This window comes from Dendrobates tinctorius, unplaced genomic scaffold, assembly GCF_039654945.1.
Source record: "Dendrobates tinctorius isolate UK_male_01 unplaced genomic scaffold, ASM3965494v1 ptg000070l, whole genome shotgun sequence".
Taxonomy (NCBI): domain Eukaryota; kingdom Metazoa; phylum Chordata; class Amphibia; order Anura; family Dendrobatidae; genus Dendrobates; species Dendrobates tinctorius.
This window is the reverse complement of record NW_027361738.1, coordinates 66,785,681-66,799,861: the sequence shown is the minus strand read 5'-3', so window position 1 is coordinate 66,799,861 and position 14,181 is coordinate 66,785,681. Positions and strand designations below refer to the sequence as shown.

The window sequence follows — 14,181 nt, the reverse complement described above, 5'->3', positions numbered from 1 at the left end:
AGTTAGTTGAGACCAGTGCTGTGGAGCTGTAGATGAGATGAATCTGTGCTGCACTTTATGTACATGCTCAGTAGTGACCAGTGCTGTGGGGTCGTAGATGAGATGAATCTGTGCTGCACTTTATGTACATGCTCAGTAGTGACCAGTGCTGTGGAGTCATAGATGAGATGAATCTGTGCTGCACTTTATGTACATGCTCAGTAGTGACCAGTGCTGTGGGGTCGTAGATGAGATGAATCTGTGCTGCACTTTATGCACATGCTCAGTAGTGACCAGTGCTGTGGGGTCGTAGATGAGATGAATCTGTGCTGCACTTTATGTACATGCTCAGTAGTGACCAGTGCTGTGGGGTCGTAGATGAGATGAATCTGTGCTGCACTTTATGTACATGCTCAGTAGTGACCAATGCTGTGGAGTCGTAGATTAGATGAATCTGTGCTGCACTTTATGTACATGCTCAGTAGTGACCAGTGCTGTGGGGTCGTAGATGAGATGAATCTGTGCTGCACTTTATGTACATGCTCAGTAGTGACCAGTGCTGTGGAGTCATAGATGAGATGAATCTGTGCTGCACTTTATGTACATGCTCAGTAGTGACCAGTGCTGTGGGGTCGTAGATGAGATGAATCTGTGCTGCACTTTATGCACATGCTCAGTAGTGACCAGTGCTGTGGGGTCGTAGATGAGATGAATCTGTGCTGCACTTTATGTACATGCTCAGTAGTGACCAATGCTGTGGAGTCGTAGATGAGATGAATCTGTGCTGCACTTTATGTACATGCTCAGTAGTGACCAGTGCTGTGGGGGTCATAGATGAGATGAATCTGTGCTGCACTTTATGTACATGCTCAGTAGTGACCAGTGCTGTGGAGTCATAGATGAGATGAATCTGTGCTGCACTTTATGCACATACTCAGTAGTGACCAGTGCTGTAGAGTCATAGATGAGATGAATCTGTGCTGCACTTTATGTACATGCTCAGTAGTGACCAGTGCTGTGGAGTCGTATATGAGATGAATCTGTGCTGCACTTTATGTACATGCTCAGTAGTGACCAGTGCTGTGGGGTCGTAGATGAGATGAATCTGTGCTGCACTTTATGTACATGCTCAGTAGTGACCAGTGCTGTGGGGTCGTAGATGAGATGAATCTGTGCTGCACTTTATGTACATGCTCAGTAGTGACCAATGCTGTGGAGTCGTAGATTAGATGAATCTGTGCTGCACTTTAAGTACATGCTCAGTAGTGACCAGTGCTGTGGGGTCGTAGATGAGATGAATCTGTGCTGCACTTTATGTACATGCTCAGTAGTGACCAGTGCTGTGGAGTCATAGATGAGATGAATCTGAGCTGCACTTTATGTACATGCTCAGTAGTGACCAGTGCTGTGGGGTCGTAGATGAGATGAATCTGTGCTGCACTTTATGCACATGCTCAGTAGTGACCAGTGCTGTGGGGTCGTAGATGAGATGAATCTGTGCTGCACTTTATGTACATGCTCAGTAGTGACCAATGCTGTGGAGTCGTAGATGAGATGAATCTGTGCTGCACTTTATGTACATGCTCAGTAGTGACCAGTGCTGTGGGGGTCATAGATGAGATGAATCTGTGCTGCACTTTATGTACATGCTCAGTAGTGACCAGTGCTGTGGGGTCGTAGATGAGATGAATCTGTGCTGCACTTTATGCACATGCTCAGTAGTGACCAGTGCTGTGGGGTCGTAGATGAGATGAATCTGTGCTGCACTTTATGTACATGCTCAGTAGTGACCAGTGCTGTGGGGTCGTAGATGAGATGAATCTGTGCTGCACTTTATGTACATGCTCAGTAGTGACCAATGCTGTGGAGTCGTAGATTAGATGAATCTGTGCTGCACTTTATGTACATGCTCAGTAGTGACCAGTGCTGTGGGGTCGTAGATGAGATGAATCTGTGCTGCACTTTATGTACATGCTCAGTAGTGACCAGTGCTGTGGAGTCATAGATGAGATGAATCTGTGCTGCACTTTATGTACATGCTCAGTAGTGACCAGTGCTGTGGGGTCGTAGATGAGATGAATCTGTGCTGCACTTTATGCACATGCTCAGTAGTGACCAGTGCTGTGGGGTCGTAGATGAGATGAATCTGTGCTGCACTTTATGTACATGCTCAGTAGTGACCAGTGCTGTGGGGGTCATAGATGAGATGAATCTGTGCTGCACTTTATGTACATGCTCAGTAGTGACCAGTGCTGTGGAGTCATAGATGAGATGAATCTGTGCTGCACTTTATGCACATACTCAGTAGTGACCAGTGCTGTAGAGTCATAGATGAGATGAATCTGTGCTGCACTTTATGTACATGCTCAGTAGTGACCAGTGCTGTGGAGTCGTATATGAGATGAATCTGTGCTGCACTTTATGTACATGCTCAGTAGTGACCAGTGCTGTGGGGTCGTAGATGAGATGAATCTGTGCTGCACTTTATATACATGCTCAGTAGTGACCAGTGCTGTGGGGTCGTAGATGAGATGAATCTGTGCTGCACTTTATGTACATGCTCAGTAGTGACCAATGCTGTGGAGTCGTAGATTAGATGAATCTGTGCTGCACTTTAAGTACATGCTCAGTAGTGACCAGTGCTGTGGGGTCGTAGATGAGATGAATCTGTGCTGCACTTTATGTACATGCTCAGTAGTGACCAGTGCTGTGGAGTCATAGATGAGATGAATCTGTGCTGCACTTTATGTACATGCTCAGTAGTGACCAGTGCTGTGGGGTCGTAGATGAGATGAATCTGTGCTGCACTTTATGCACATGCTCAGTAGTGACCAGTGCTGTGGGGTCGTAGATGAGATGAATCTGTGCTGCACTTTATGTACATGCTCAGTAGTGACCAATGCTGTGGAGTCGTAGATTAGATGAATCTGTGCTGCACTTTATGTACATGCTCAGTAGTGACCAGTGCTGTGGGGGTCATAGATGAGATGAATCTGTGCTGCACTTTATGTACATGCTCAGTAGTGACCAGTGCTGTGGAGTCATAGATGAGATGAATCTGTGCTGCACTTTATGCACATACTCAGTAGTGACCAGTGCTGTAGAGTCATAGATGAGATGAATCTGTGCTGCACTTTATGTACATGCTCAGTAGTGACCAGTGCTGTGGAGTCGTATATGAGATGAATCTGTGCTGCACTTTATGTACATGCTCAGTAGTGACCAGTGCTGTGGGGTCATAGATGAGATGAATCTGTGCTGCACTTTATGTACATTCTCAGTAGTGACCAGTGCTGTGAACTCATAGATGAGATGAATCTGTGCTGCATTTTATGTACATGCTCAGAAGTGACCAGTGCTGTGGGGTCGTAGATGAGATGAATCTGTGCTGCGCTTTATGTACATGCTCAGTAGTGACCAGTGCTGTGGAGTCATAGATGAGATATATCTGTGCTGCACTTTATGTACATGCTCCGTAGTGACCAGTGCTGTGGAGTCATAGATGAGATGAATCTGAGCTGCACTTTATGTACATGCTCAGTAGTGACCAGTGCTGTGGGGTCATAGATGAGATATATCTGTGCTGCACTTTATGTACATGCTCAGTAGTGACCAGTGCTGTGGGGTCGTAGATGAGAGGAATCTGAGCTGCACTTTATGTACATGCTCAGTAGTGATCAGTGCTGTGGGATCGTAGATGAGATGAATCTGTGCTGCACTTTATGTACATGCTCAGTAGTGACCAGTGCTGTGGGGTCGTAGATGAGATGAATCTGTGCTGCGCTTTATGTACATGCTCAGTAGTGACCAGTGCTGTGGAGTCATAGATGAGATATATCTGTGCTGCACTTTATGTACATGCTCAGTAGTGACCAGTGCTGTGGGGTCGTAGATGAGATGAATCTGTGCTGCGCTTTATGTACATGCTCAGTAGTGACCAGTGCTGTGGGGTCGTAGATGAGATGAATCTGTGCTGCACTTTATGTACATGCTCAGTAGTGACCAGTGCTGTGGAGTCGTAGATGAGATGAATCGCTGCACTTTATGTACATGCTCAGTAGTGAGGCAGTGCTGTGGGGTCGTAGATGAGATGAATCTGAGCTGCACTTTATGTACATGCTCAGTAGAGACCAGTGCTGTGGGGTTGTAGATGAGATGAATCTGTGCTGCACTTTATGTACATGCTCAGTAGTGACCAGTGCTGTGGAGTCGTAGATGAGATGAATCGCTGCACTTTATGTACATGCTCAGTAGTGAGGCAGTGATGTGGGGTTGTAGATGAGATGAATCTGTGCTGCACTTTATGTAAATGCTCAGTAGTGACCAGTGCTGTGGGGTCGTAGATGAGTTGAATCTGAGCTGCACTTTATGTACATGCTCAGTAGTGACCAGTGCTATGGGGTCATAGATGAGATGAATCTGTGCTGCACTTTATGTACATGCTCAGTAGTGACCAGTGCTGTGGGGTCGTAGATGAGATGAATCTGTGCTGCACTTTATGTACATGCTCAGTAGTGACCAGTGCTGTGGAGTCATAGATGAGATGAATCTGTGCTGCACTTTATGCACATACTCAGTAGTGACCAGTGCTGTGGAGTCATAGATGAGATGAATCTGTGCTGCACTTTATGTACATGCTCAGTAGTGACCAGTGCTGTGGAGTCATAGATGAGATGAATCTGTGCTGCACTTTATGCACATGCTCAGTAGTGACCAGTGCTGTGGGGTCGTAGATGAGATGAATCTGTGCTGCACTTTATGTACATGCTCAGTAGTGACCAATGCTGTGGAGTCGTAGATGAGATGAATCTGTGCTGCACTTTATGCACATACTCAGTAGTGACCAGTGCTGTAGAGTCATAGATGAGATGAATCTGTGCTGCACTTTATGTACATGCTCAGTAGTGACCAGTGCTGTGGAGTCGTATATGAGATGAATCTGTGCTGCACTTTATGTACATGCTCAGTAGTGACCAGTGCTGTGGGGTCATAGATGAGATGAATCTGTGCTGCACTTTATGTACATTCTCAGTAGTGACCAGTGCTGTGAACTAATAGATGAGATGAATCTGTGCTGCACTTTATGTACATGCTCAGAAGTGACCAGTGCTGTGGGGTCGTAGATGAGATGAATCTGTGCTGTGCTTTATGTACATGCTCAGTAGTGACCAGTGCTGTGGAGTCATAGATGAGATATATCTGTGCTGCACTTTATGTACATGCTCAGTAGTGACCAGTGCTGTGGGGTCATAGATGAGATGAATCTGTGCTGCACTTTATGTACATGCTCAGTAGTGACCAGTGCTGTGGGGTCGTAGATGAGATATATCTGTGCTGCACTTTATGTACATGCTCAGTAGTGACCAGTGCTGTGGAGTCGTAGATGAGATGAATCGCTGCACTTTATGTACATGCTCAGTAGTGAGGCAGTGCTGTGGGGTCGTAGATGAGATGAATCTGAGCTGCACTTTATGTACATGCTCAGTAGAGACCAGTGCTGTGGGGTTGTAGATGAGATGAATCTGTGCTGCACTTTATGTACATGCTCAGTAGTGACCAGTGCTGTGGAGTCGTAGATGAGATGAATCGCTGCACTTTATGTACATGCTCAGTAGTGACCAGTGCTGTGGGGTCATAGATGAGATGAATCTGTGCTGTACTTTATGTATATGCTCAGTAGTGACCAGTGCTGTGGAGTCATAGATGAGATGAATCTGTGCTGCACTTTATGTACATGCTCAGTAGTGACCAGTGCTGTGGAGTCATAGATGAGATGAATCTGTGCTGCACTTTATGTACATGCTCAGTAGTGACCAGTGCTGTGGAGTCATAGATGAGATGAATCTGTGCTGCACTTTATGTACATGCTCAGTAGTGACCAGTGCTGTGGAGTCATAGATGAGATGATTCTGTGCTGCACTTTATGCACATGCTCAGTAGTGAGGCAGGGCTGAGGAGTCAGAATCGGGAGTCAGTGAAATTGAGGAGTCGGAGGTTTGGCTTACCGGCTCCACAGCTCTGGCTGTGATGATTTGCATGTCCGCAGTCACATAGAGTTGCTGCAGACTTGAACCCCGTCATGGACAACCCCTTTATGATAAGCTTGGCAATATCTGTAAAATACTTTTTCTTAGAAAGCTCAGCATGATCTTTCTGTGTCTCATTCTGCTTGTTTTCTCACTCCCCCCCCTGAACAGAAAATAATAGGAGGTGTAACATGACACCTCACTGTGTTGACAGTCTGTCTTGTCCTGAGCAAGACCATATTGAGCTGTGTGGATAATAAATTCAAGCGGCCAGAGGTGGCTATTAAGTGGGAAAGAAGACTTTTATGTAATGCAAGTTTTTTAATCCCTTAACCACTTAGTGACGGAGCCAAATTTTTTAAATCTGACCAGTGTCACTTTAGGTGGTAATAACTCTGGAATGCTTCAGCAAATCCCAGTGATTTTGAGACTGTTTTTTCGTGACACATTGTACTTTATGATAATGGTAAATTTAGGTCAATATGTTTTGTTTTTATTTATAAAAAATATCAGAAATTTGAGAAAAATGTTAAAAAATTAGCAATTTTCAAACTTTGAATGATTATCTATTTAATCCAGATAGTCATACCACACAAAAACATTCATAAATAATATTTCCCACATGTCTGCTTTACATCAGCATCATCTGTAAAATGTTCTTTCATTTTGTTAGCATTTTAGGAGGTTTAAAAATGGAGCAGTAATTTTTAATTTTATCAAGGAAATTCACAAAATTTATTTTTTTAGTGACCTATCCAGGTTTGAATTGACTTTGTGGGTCCTACATAATGGAAAACCCCCAAATGTACCACCATTTTAAAAACAACACCCCCTGACATATTGAAAACTGCAGTCAGGTAGTTTATTAACCCTTCAGGTGATTTTCAGGAATTAATACAAAGTGACATGACAGAAATGAAAATGTGTATTTTTACCACCTAAATGCCGCTAACTTCTGAACACGTTACTACAGCCGTCAGACTCTAAGGCTGCTATTTGGGCATGAATTGCCATGGCAAACATCAGGACCACACAATCAAGATCTCAGAGTGCCGATGAGGATAAAGAAGAAGTCCCCATACTCTGTTAACCATTTTTATGATGTTGTCACTATTGACAGCAGCATCTAAGAGGTTAAAAAGATTTGGACGGTGCAAACACTGATCGTGGATAAGGCAGCAAGGAGTCAGCTATAGTGTACAGCCGACAGATACTGGATTGTCACCTGTATGGGGATGCTATTCTCTTATACCTCACGTCAGTTAAAAGACGTATTGGCGGTCATTAAGGGGTTAAGGACCGAGCCAATTTGTACGTTAATGACCAAGCCTCATTTTTTCATTCTGAACAGTGTCACTTTATGTGATAATAACTCAGGAACGCTTCAACGGATCCCAATGATGTTGAGATTTTTTTTTGTGGCATATTGTACTTCATAATAGTGGTAACATTTTTTCAATAGGACTTACATTTATTTGTGAGAATAGTGGAAATTTGGCGAAAATTTTGAAAATTTCATAATTTTCAAACTTTTAATTCTTATTCCCTTATATTATTATTATTATTATTTATTGTTATAGCGCCATTTATTCCATGGCGCTTTACATGTGAGGGGGGTATACATAAAAACAAGTACAATAATCTTAAACAATACAAGTCATAACTGGTACAGGAGGAGAGAGGACCCTGCCCGCGAGGGCTCACAATCTTCATATATCAGAGAGATATGTCCCACAAAATAGTTGATAAATTACATTTACAGTATGTTTACTTTACATCAGCACAATTTTTGAAACAATTTTTTTGTTAGGAAGTTATAAGGGTTAAAAGTTGACCAGCGATTTCTCATAATTCCAACAAAACTTACAAAACCATTGTTTTTAGGCACCACCTCACATTTGAAGTGACTTTTAGGAGCCTATAAGACAGAATATACCCAAAAGTGTCACCATTCTAAAAACAGCACCCTTCAAAGTGCTCAAAACTACATTCAAGAAGTTTATTAACCCTTCAGGTGCTTCACAGGAATTAATGCAATGTGGAAGGAAAAAAATTACATTTTACTTTTTTTTTCACAAAAAATGTTAACATGAGAAAATGGACCTCAAAAATTGTTGTGCAAGTTCTCCTAAGTACACCAATACCCCATATATGGGGGAAAACTACTATCTGGGAGCACAGCAGGGCTCGGAAGGGAAAGAGCACCGTTAGACTTTTTGAATGCAAAAATGGTTGGAATCGAGAGTGGACGACATGTCACATTTGGAGACCCCCTGATGTGCTTAAACAGTGGAAACCCCTCACAAGTTAGCTGATTTTGGAAACTAGACCCCTCAAGGAATGTATCTAGATGTGTGATGAGCACCCTGAACCCCCAGGTGCGTCGCAGAAATTTATCATGTGGAGCAATGAAAATAAATTTTAAAAAAATTAAATTTTTCCCACAAAAAAAGGTCGTTTAGCCCCAAATTTAGCATTTTTACAAGAGTAACAAGAGAAAATGGACCTCAAATTTCTCCCGAGTATGCCGATATCCCATATGTGGGGGAAAACTACTGTTTGGGCGCATGTCAGGGCTTGGAAGGGAAGGCGGGGCTCCGATCTGAAGAGAGAGGGTGCCTCCTCCCTCTCCATGCCTCTTAAGTGTTGCCATCACTCTTGATCTCAGCATATAGAGGGTTAAACAGCCAAGGGCGGTGCTGGTACCATCCTTGGCTGTCACAGCAGGAGTTCGGCCATTAGCAGCGCAGAGCTTCTGCTGGGATCAGGTAAGAGGTGCTGATATTTCAGCACCTACAGTGCAATCATGTTGTGATTTGTCAGTCAGATTGACTGACCAATCACAGCCCTCTGAGTGCAGGGAGCTATGGCATGGGTCCCCGCACCTCTTCCGGTGCCTCTCAGCTGTCAGCACGGAACAGTCAATGCTTGCTTACAAGTGTCATCTCACATGTCATAGTGCGGGAACTGACACCTGCTCATGACATGCTATGTCTGTCATTCGTTGTAAAGGTGTTACATTTTTTTGTTGATTTAGACAAAGATTGTTGAAAACACAGTTCTCATTGAAATAATGCTGCTACTTCCGAAAGACAAATAGTTCAAATGCAACAACTTCACTAGTTACAAGATATACAACCAGAAATTGTGATTTTTAAAGAGAATTTATAGACATGTTTTTGCTGCCCTATCTGAGAACAGCATGATGTCGGGGCAGAGATTTTGATTTCAACAGGGTGTCACTGTCACATGCTGGGCTGCTAGCTGTAGTTTTGATAAAACATGGTTTTATGTGCTGCAGCTCTGCTAGTCTTATCAGTGATAAGCTCCTATTATGGTGAGTGTACATGATATCTTTTAGATGCCGGCGTAACTGATACATTTTTCAAGCAAAAGACATTTCAGGGAAACACCGACGTTTTTCGTGAAGCTTTCATGCTTTCATTTAATATATATATATATACACACACATACATACACAGTGTATATATATATATATATATATTTTTTTTTTTTTTTTTTTTATCACCTCCCACACAACATAGGAGACACATTTTCTGATTTTGTAGCACTCACAAGACATGACATGGCTTATGTCATGGCTACTGATGAATGATTGCTCAGTCCTGGAGGATGTCAGTGGCAGGCCCATCTTCCGTCTTTTTTCCAATAGGTGACATCATCCACTGTGATTGATGGTGTAAATGAAGGAATAAGCGATGGCACGATTAACGGATGTAATATCAGCAATTGCTCCATCATTAATGGCGTCGTCACAAGTCATGGCTCAACCTTCCTTACCTGTTTCGGTGGCTCACTTTCTACCATTTCTGATATTTGGGCTTCCAGTGATTGGATTACCAGGTCTTTCTCAATGATCTTTCTTCGTAATTCTTGGATTTTTGCAGAATCGTCCTGAGAGTCGACACTCTTCAGTAAGTCTGAGTTTGCATTGTAATGATTCTGTTAAAAAAAAAAAAAAGGTAAAATACAGTGAATGCGACAAATAATGTAGCAAGAAACTATCAAAAACCCTATGGGGATGGTCTTCTAAAAATCCCAAAAGAAAACAATGCTGGAGTAAGATGCACCAAATGTATTAAAATCTGCACATACGTCACTAAATGTGGGGCATCTTGGCCAGAAATTGAAATCTGCACCCACTATAAACGTGCATTGATCATTTCTATAAATTCCAGGCATTAATTAGAAAAAATCAACCTTGATACTTTTCAAAAACTGGCAAAAATAGAACCTTTGATTAGTAGGTGTAATAATAATAATAATAATAATAATAATAATAATAATAATAATATCAGCAAATATCTCCAATTAGCAATGTGTATAGTTCTTCTGATAAACTATGTCCATTACCCCATTTGCAGGGCATTGCAGTAGCTTAGGTATCAATGGTTATAACCAATAACAACTAACTGTCACTAGATGAGTGGTCATAGCATGGATACTTAAGCTACTGCGATGCACTGCACATGGGGAAAGCGACATGGTGAATCAAAAGAACTATATACTTCTAATAGGAGGTATTTGCTAATATTATTATTACTACCCCTACTATATATTGGGATAGTATCTTGGAGATGGGAATACCCCCTTTAATAGACTTTTACACTTTCACAGTATTTTAAATAAAAAAAGGTTCAGAATGGCTTACAAAAACAGCAATAATTTCCTAACCAATCCCGCAGCACTCTGTCCTGACTCCGCCCACTCCCCTGCAGCACTCTACTTTCTACTGCAGCATTCCAGGGACATGTGATCACTGCAGCCAATCACTGGCTGAGCAGTCATTTCCTGTGTGTCAAGAGGGACCAGGAATTTGAGACAAAGAGGGATTCCAGAACACATCGGAAAGGGATTTTTTTTTCTTTTAATGCAATTCTAAGCATTTTAATTTTAAAAAGTTGTTGATGAGAACGACCCACTTAAAAATGAATGTGTCATAAGAAAATAACCTGCTGTTTAAATCAGGATTTTATGTTGAATACTTTTTTACATTTTTGATAATATTTTTCACATCACTATCTACATTAAAAAAAAAAATGCCATTTTCACACTGACCACTAGGCTTAATATTAGACTCTTGTTTCCTGTTCCTTCCAGACCCTATTTCTTTGTAAACAAGTATTTCTTACGTAAGCATGGTCTTATTGGGACAAAGATCAGTGCGGTGGGAAGTAGGAGGTGATCATCACACATTGTGAATGACTGATCCTTTTACCTACTGTTTGTGGAGCACTTATCTGCCATTGTAATCCTGTCTGTGGTGATAATGAGACTGCTGAAAAGTATTCTGTACAGAACAAGAAGGATGAGTCTAGTATCATGCCTAGTGGCCATTGATAACATTGCTTTATTTTTTTATTTTATTTTTTAAAGACAGCGATATTGAAAAAAAAGAAACATTATAAAAATGTTTAAAATATATATATATTTAACATAACAACTTGATTTAAACAATAAGTAAATGTCTGATAGATTGCATGGGGGCGATTCATCCAGCCAGGCGATTCTCACAGCGACAGTTCTTCCGGCATTCAGTGACATCACTGATTGGCTGCAGCGCTGTTGAGGTGATTGTCGTGATGTCCGCGCTGTACACAATAGCAGACACCAGGAGTGGCGGTGAAGACATGGTGATGGACCCAGGGAGGGGAGGTTCTTTTTTTTTACAACAACCTGCACCTGAGAATGGGGGGCTTTTCTTAAAATGGAAAACCCCTTTAATGACAGGAAAGCACTGACAGATGAGTTATAAATGGGCAGCATTTGCCTCATGGGAGGGAGCCATGATAGGAGCACAGACGGAGGCGATGATCTTTGCGTGGGTGTCCGGCATGCTGAACTTCAGCTTTGTCTCCCGAACTCATATCTTCCATTTATTTTCCTTTACAGCTTAAATATCAAAAGAATGACTAAAATCACGGAGGCAAAAAAAAAAAGCAGGAGTGTTTATCATGCCTACCATCATCAAAGAGCCCCATTCATACATGCGATGGGTCACGCTGGTCACACGCCCGGATGCCAAACTCTGGCACCACTCCAGTGTACAGACACGCAATCTGCAGCATGAGGAGCGCAGACTATTGAGAGAGACACTCAGATGGAGGGATCCCGAACTCCGTGATGGAACGTCAGAAGAATCCTTAACGGCTATTGTAAAAATACCCAATGGTGATTGTGAGAGGTAAAGCAGACTTCTGAAAATTTACTACTGAAGAACAAAAAATCGGTCTATGGAATAAGGAAGCCATAAAGCTCCTTATATTTTTAGGCAAAGGCATGCGTACGGCCAAAAAAACCAAAGACCTTGTCCCAAGCATACTGCCTAAGGCTAGTTTCACACTAGCGTTTTGGAGCGCAGCGACGGCCTGCGCACAGCTGCCGCTAAGCCCCGCCCCCTGCCGCGCCCCCACCGGTAGCTCCGCCCACCGGCGCATGACGCTGCATGCGCCATGCGTCCCCTATCTTTATCACAGGGGGCACAGGCCGTGCGCAGTATGCGTTTGGCGGCGCATGCGTCCTTTTGACAGTGCGCCGACCTGCGCCAAACGCAACCTGCTGCATTTTGGTTGCGTCGGCGCACCGTCAAAAAGGCGCATGCGCCGCCAAACGCATACTGCGCACGGCCTGCGCCCCCTGTGATAAAGATAGGGGACGTAGGGCGCATGCAGCGTCATGAGCCGGTGGGCGGAGCTACCGGCGGGGCGCGGCAGGGGGCGGGGCTTAGCGGCGGCCGTGCGCAGGCCGTCGCTGCGCTCCAAAACGCTAGTGTGAAACTAGCCTAAGACATTATCATATTGCACGTAGACATGTTGTAAGATGGCAGCCGGACAAGTCCTTGAGGGGAGATGTGTATCATCGAGGTTGGTAGCTTCGATGATGTAAGCCCAGGAAAGCATGCTTCAGCACATATAGTGATGAGAGAGTTAATAGGGCGTTTCAGGGCTGGGTTTTACGAGCAGTCAAAAGAGATGAGTGGGGATGACTGCTCACCTATCTTCACACTGTGGGTGCGGTTTGGCAGATAAAATGGAGACCAAGTGTCTCATTCAGTGTTTGGGTCTGGGGATGTGTGGATCGCCTGTGTGTTGGCCTGTGCTAAGGCCTTAAGAACTGGACACTAACCTGGGTGGACGAACCTGCAATATTGTATGGACTTTTTAGTTTGTGTTTTCACTTTGGGCTGGAAAAGGCTGTTTTTTTGTTTGGTTTCCCGAGTGGTTTATGTAGATCTAATAAACCAGCCTGGACATTTTAACGATACCACTTCCTGTGCATACCTCAACCGTAGTGGAGTGAGTTACAAACTTCTACAAAGTATACAGAAGCCTTGTGATTTATTTACTCCCAGAACTATACAAATGACAGGGGTACATTCTTTACGTATAGAGAAACAGTGATTTTGACATCAGTATTGAAAGGATTCTTTACAGTAAAAGTAGTAGAACTGAGCGATTCTGACATCGGTAATGGAAATAATGCTTTACAATAAAAGTAGTAGAACTGAGTCATACCTGAAGAGGTAGTAATGGCAAGCCCGATGACATTATTCCCAATAAGTTTAGACATTTATCTCATGACTATTGACAATGTGGATTGTAATTACTATAGCAATTATTGCAAAAAGAGGTGGACAGGCAAATCCAAAATTCATCAAGCTTTATTCCAAATACATATCTTTAAAAATCCATACAAGGATGGTGTGGGACAGGAACCACTGTGACGCGTTTCTGGCACCTACTGCACCCTTAGTCACAGAGCATGCTCAATGGTAGTAATGTAAGTAAGAGGATAGAGCATGCTCTATGACTAAAGGCGCAGTAGGTGCCAGAAACGCGTCACAGCGGTTCCTGTCCCACACCATCCTTGTATGGATTTTTAAAGATATGTATTTGGAATAAAGCTTGAAGATTTGTTATTATTGGATTTGTCTGTCCACCTCTTTTTTAGCATTGGATTATTTCTGGTCGGTTAGCAGCATTGGAATGGCACTTTTGGAAAACAAAGACAGGTGTTTCCTGAAATATAAGTACTATGGAAATTTGCTCTTCTGGTTTTTTTTATATCAATTGATGATTAAATATTCCAGGGAGATTATAGGGTCAGGTATCAGGTTTTTTTTTTCCATGGTGGGATAAAAATTGCTCCTAATTGT

General features: G+C 42.8%; 1 protein-coding gene across 3 annotated transcripts in view; it reads right to left on the bottom strand.

Annotated features, from left to right (window-relative positions):
* CUNH10orf67 (chromosome unknown C10orf67 homolog) overlaps window positions 1-14,181 on the bottom strand; it is a 216,154-nt gene that overhangs the window by 182,495 nt on the left and 19,478 nt on the right. For all 3 annotated transcript variants that reach the window (XM_073581804.1, XM_073581805.1, XM_073581806.1), the window contains exon 5: window positions 9,807-9,968. In XM_073581804.1, the coding sequence (XP_073437905.1) occupies window positions 9,807-9,968 (162 nt within the window). The remainder of the gene's footprint in view (window positions 1-9,806; window positions 9,969-14,181) is intronic.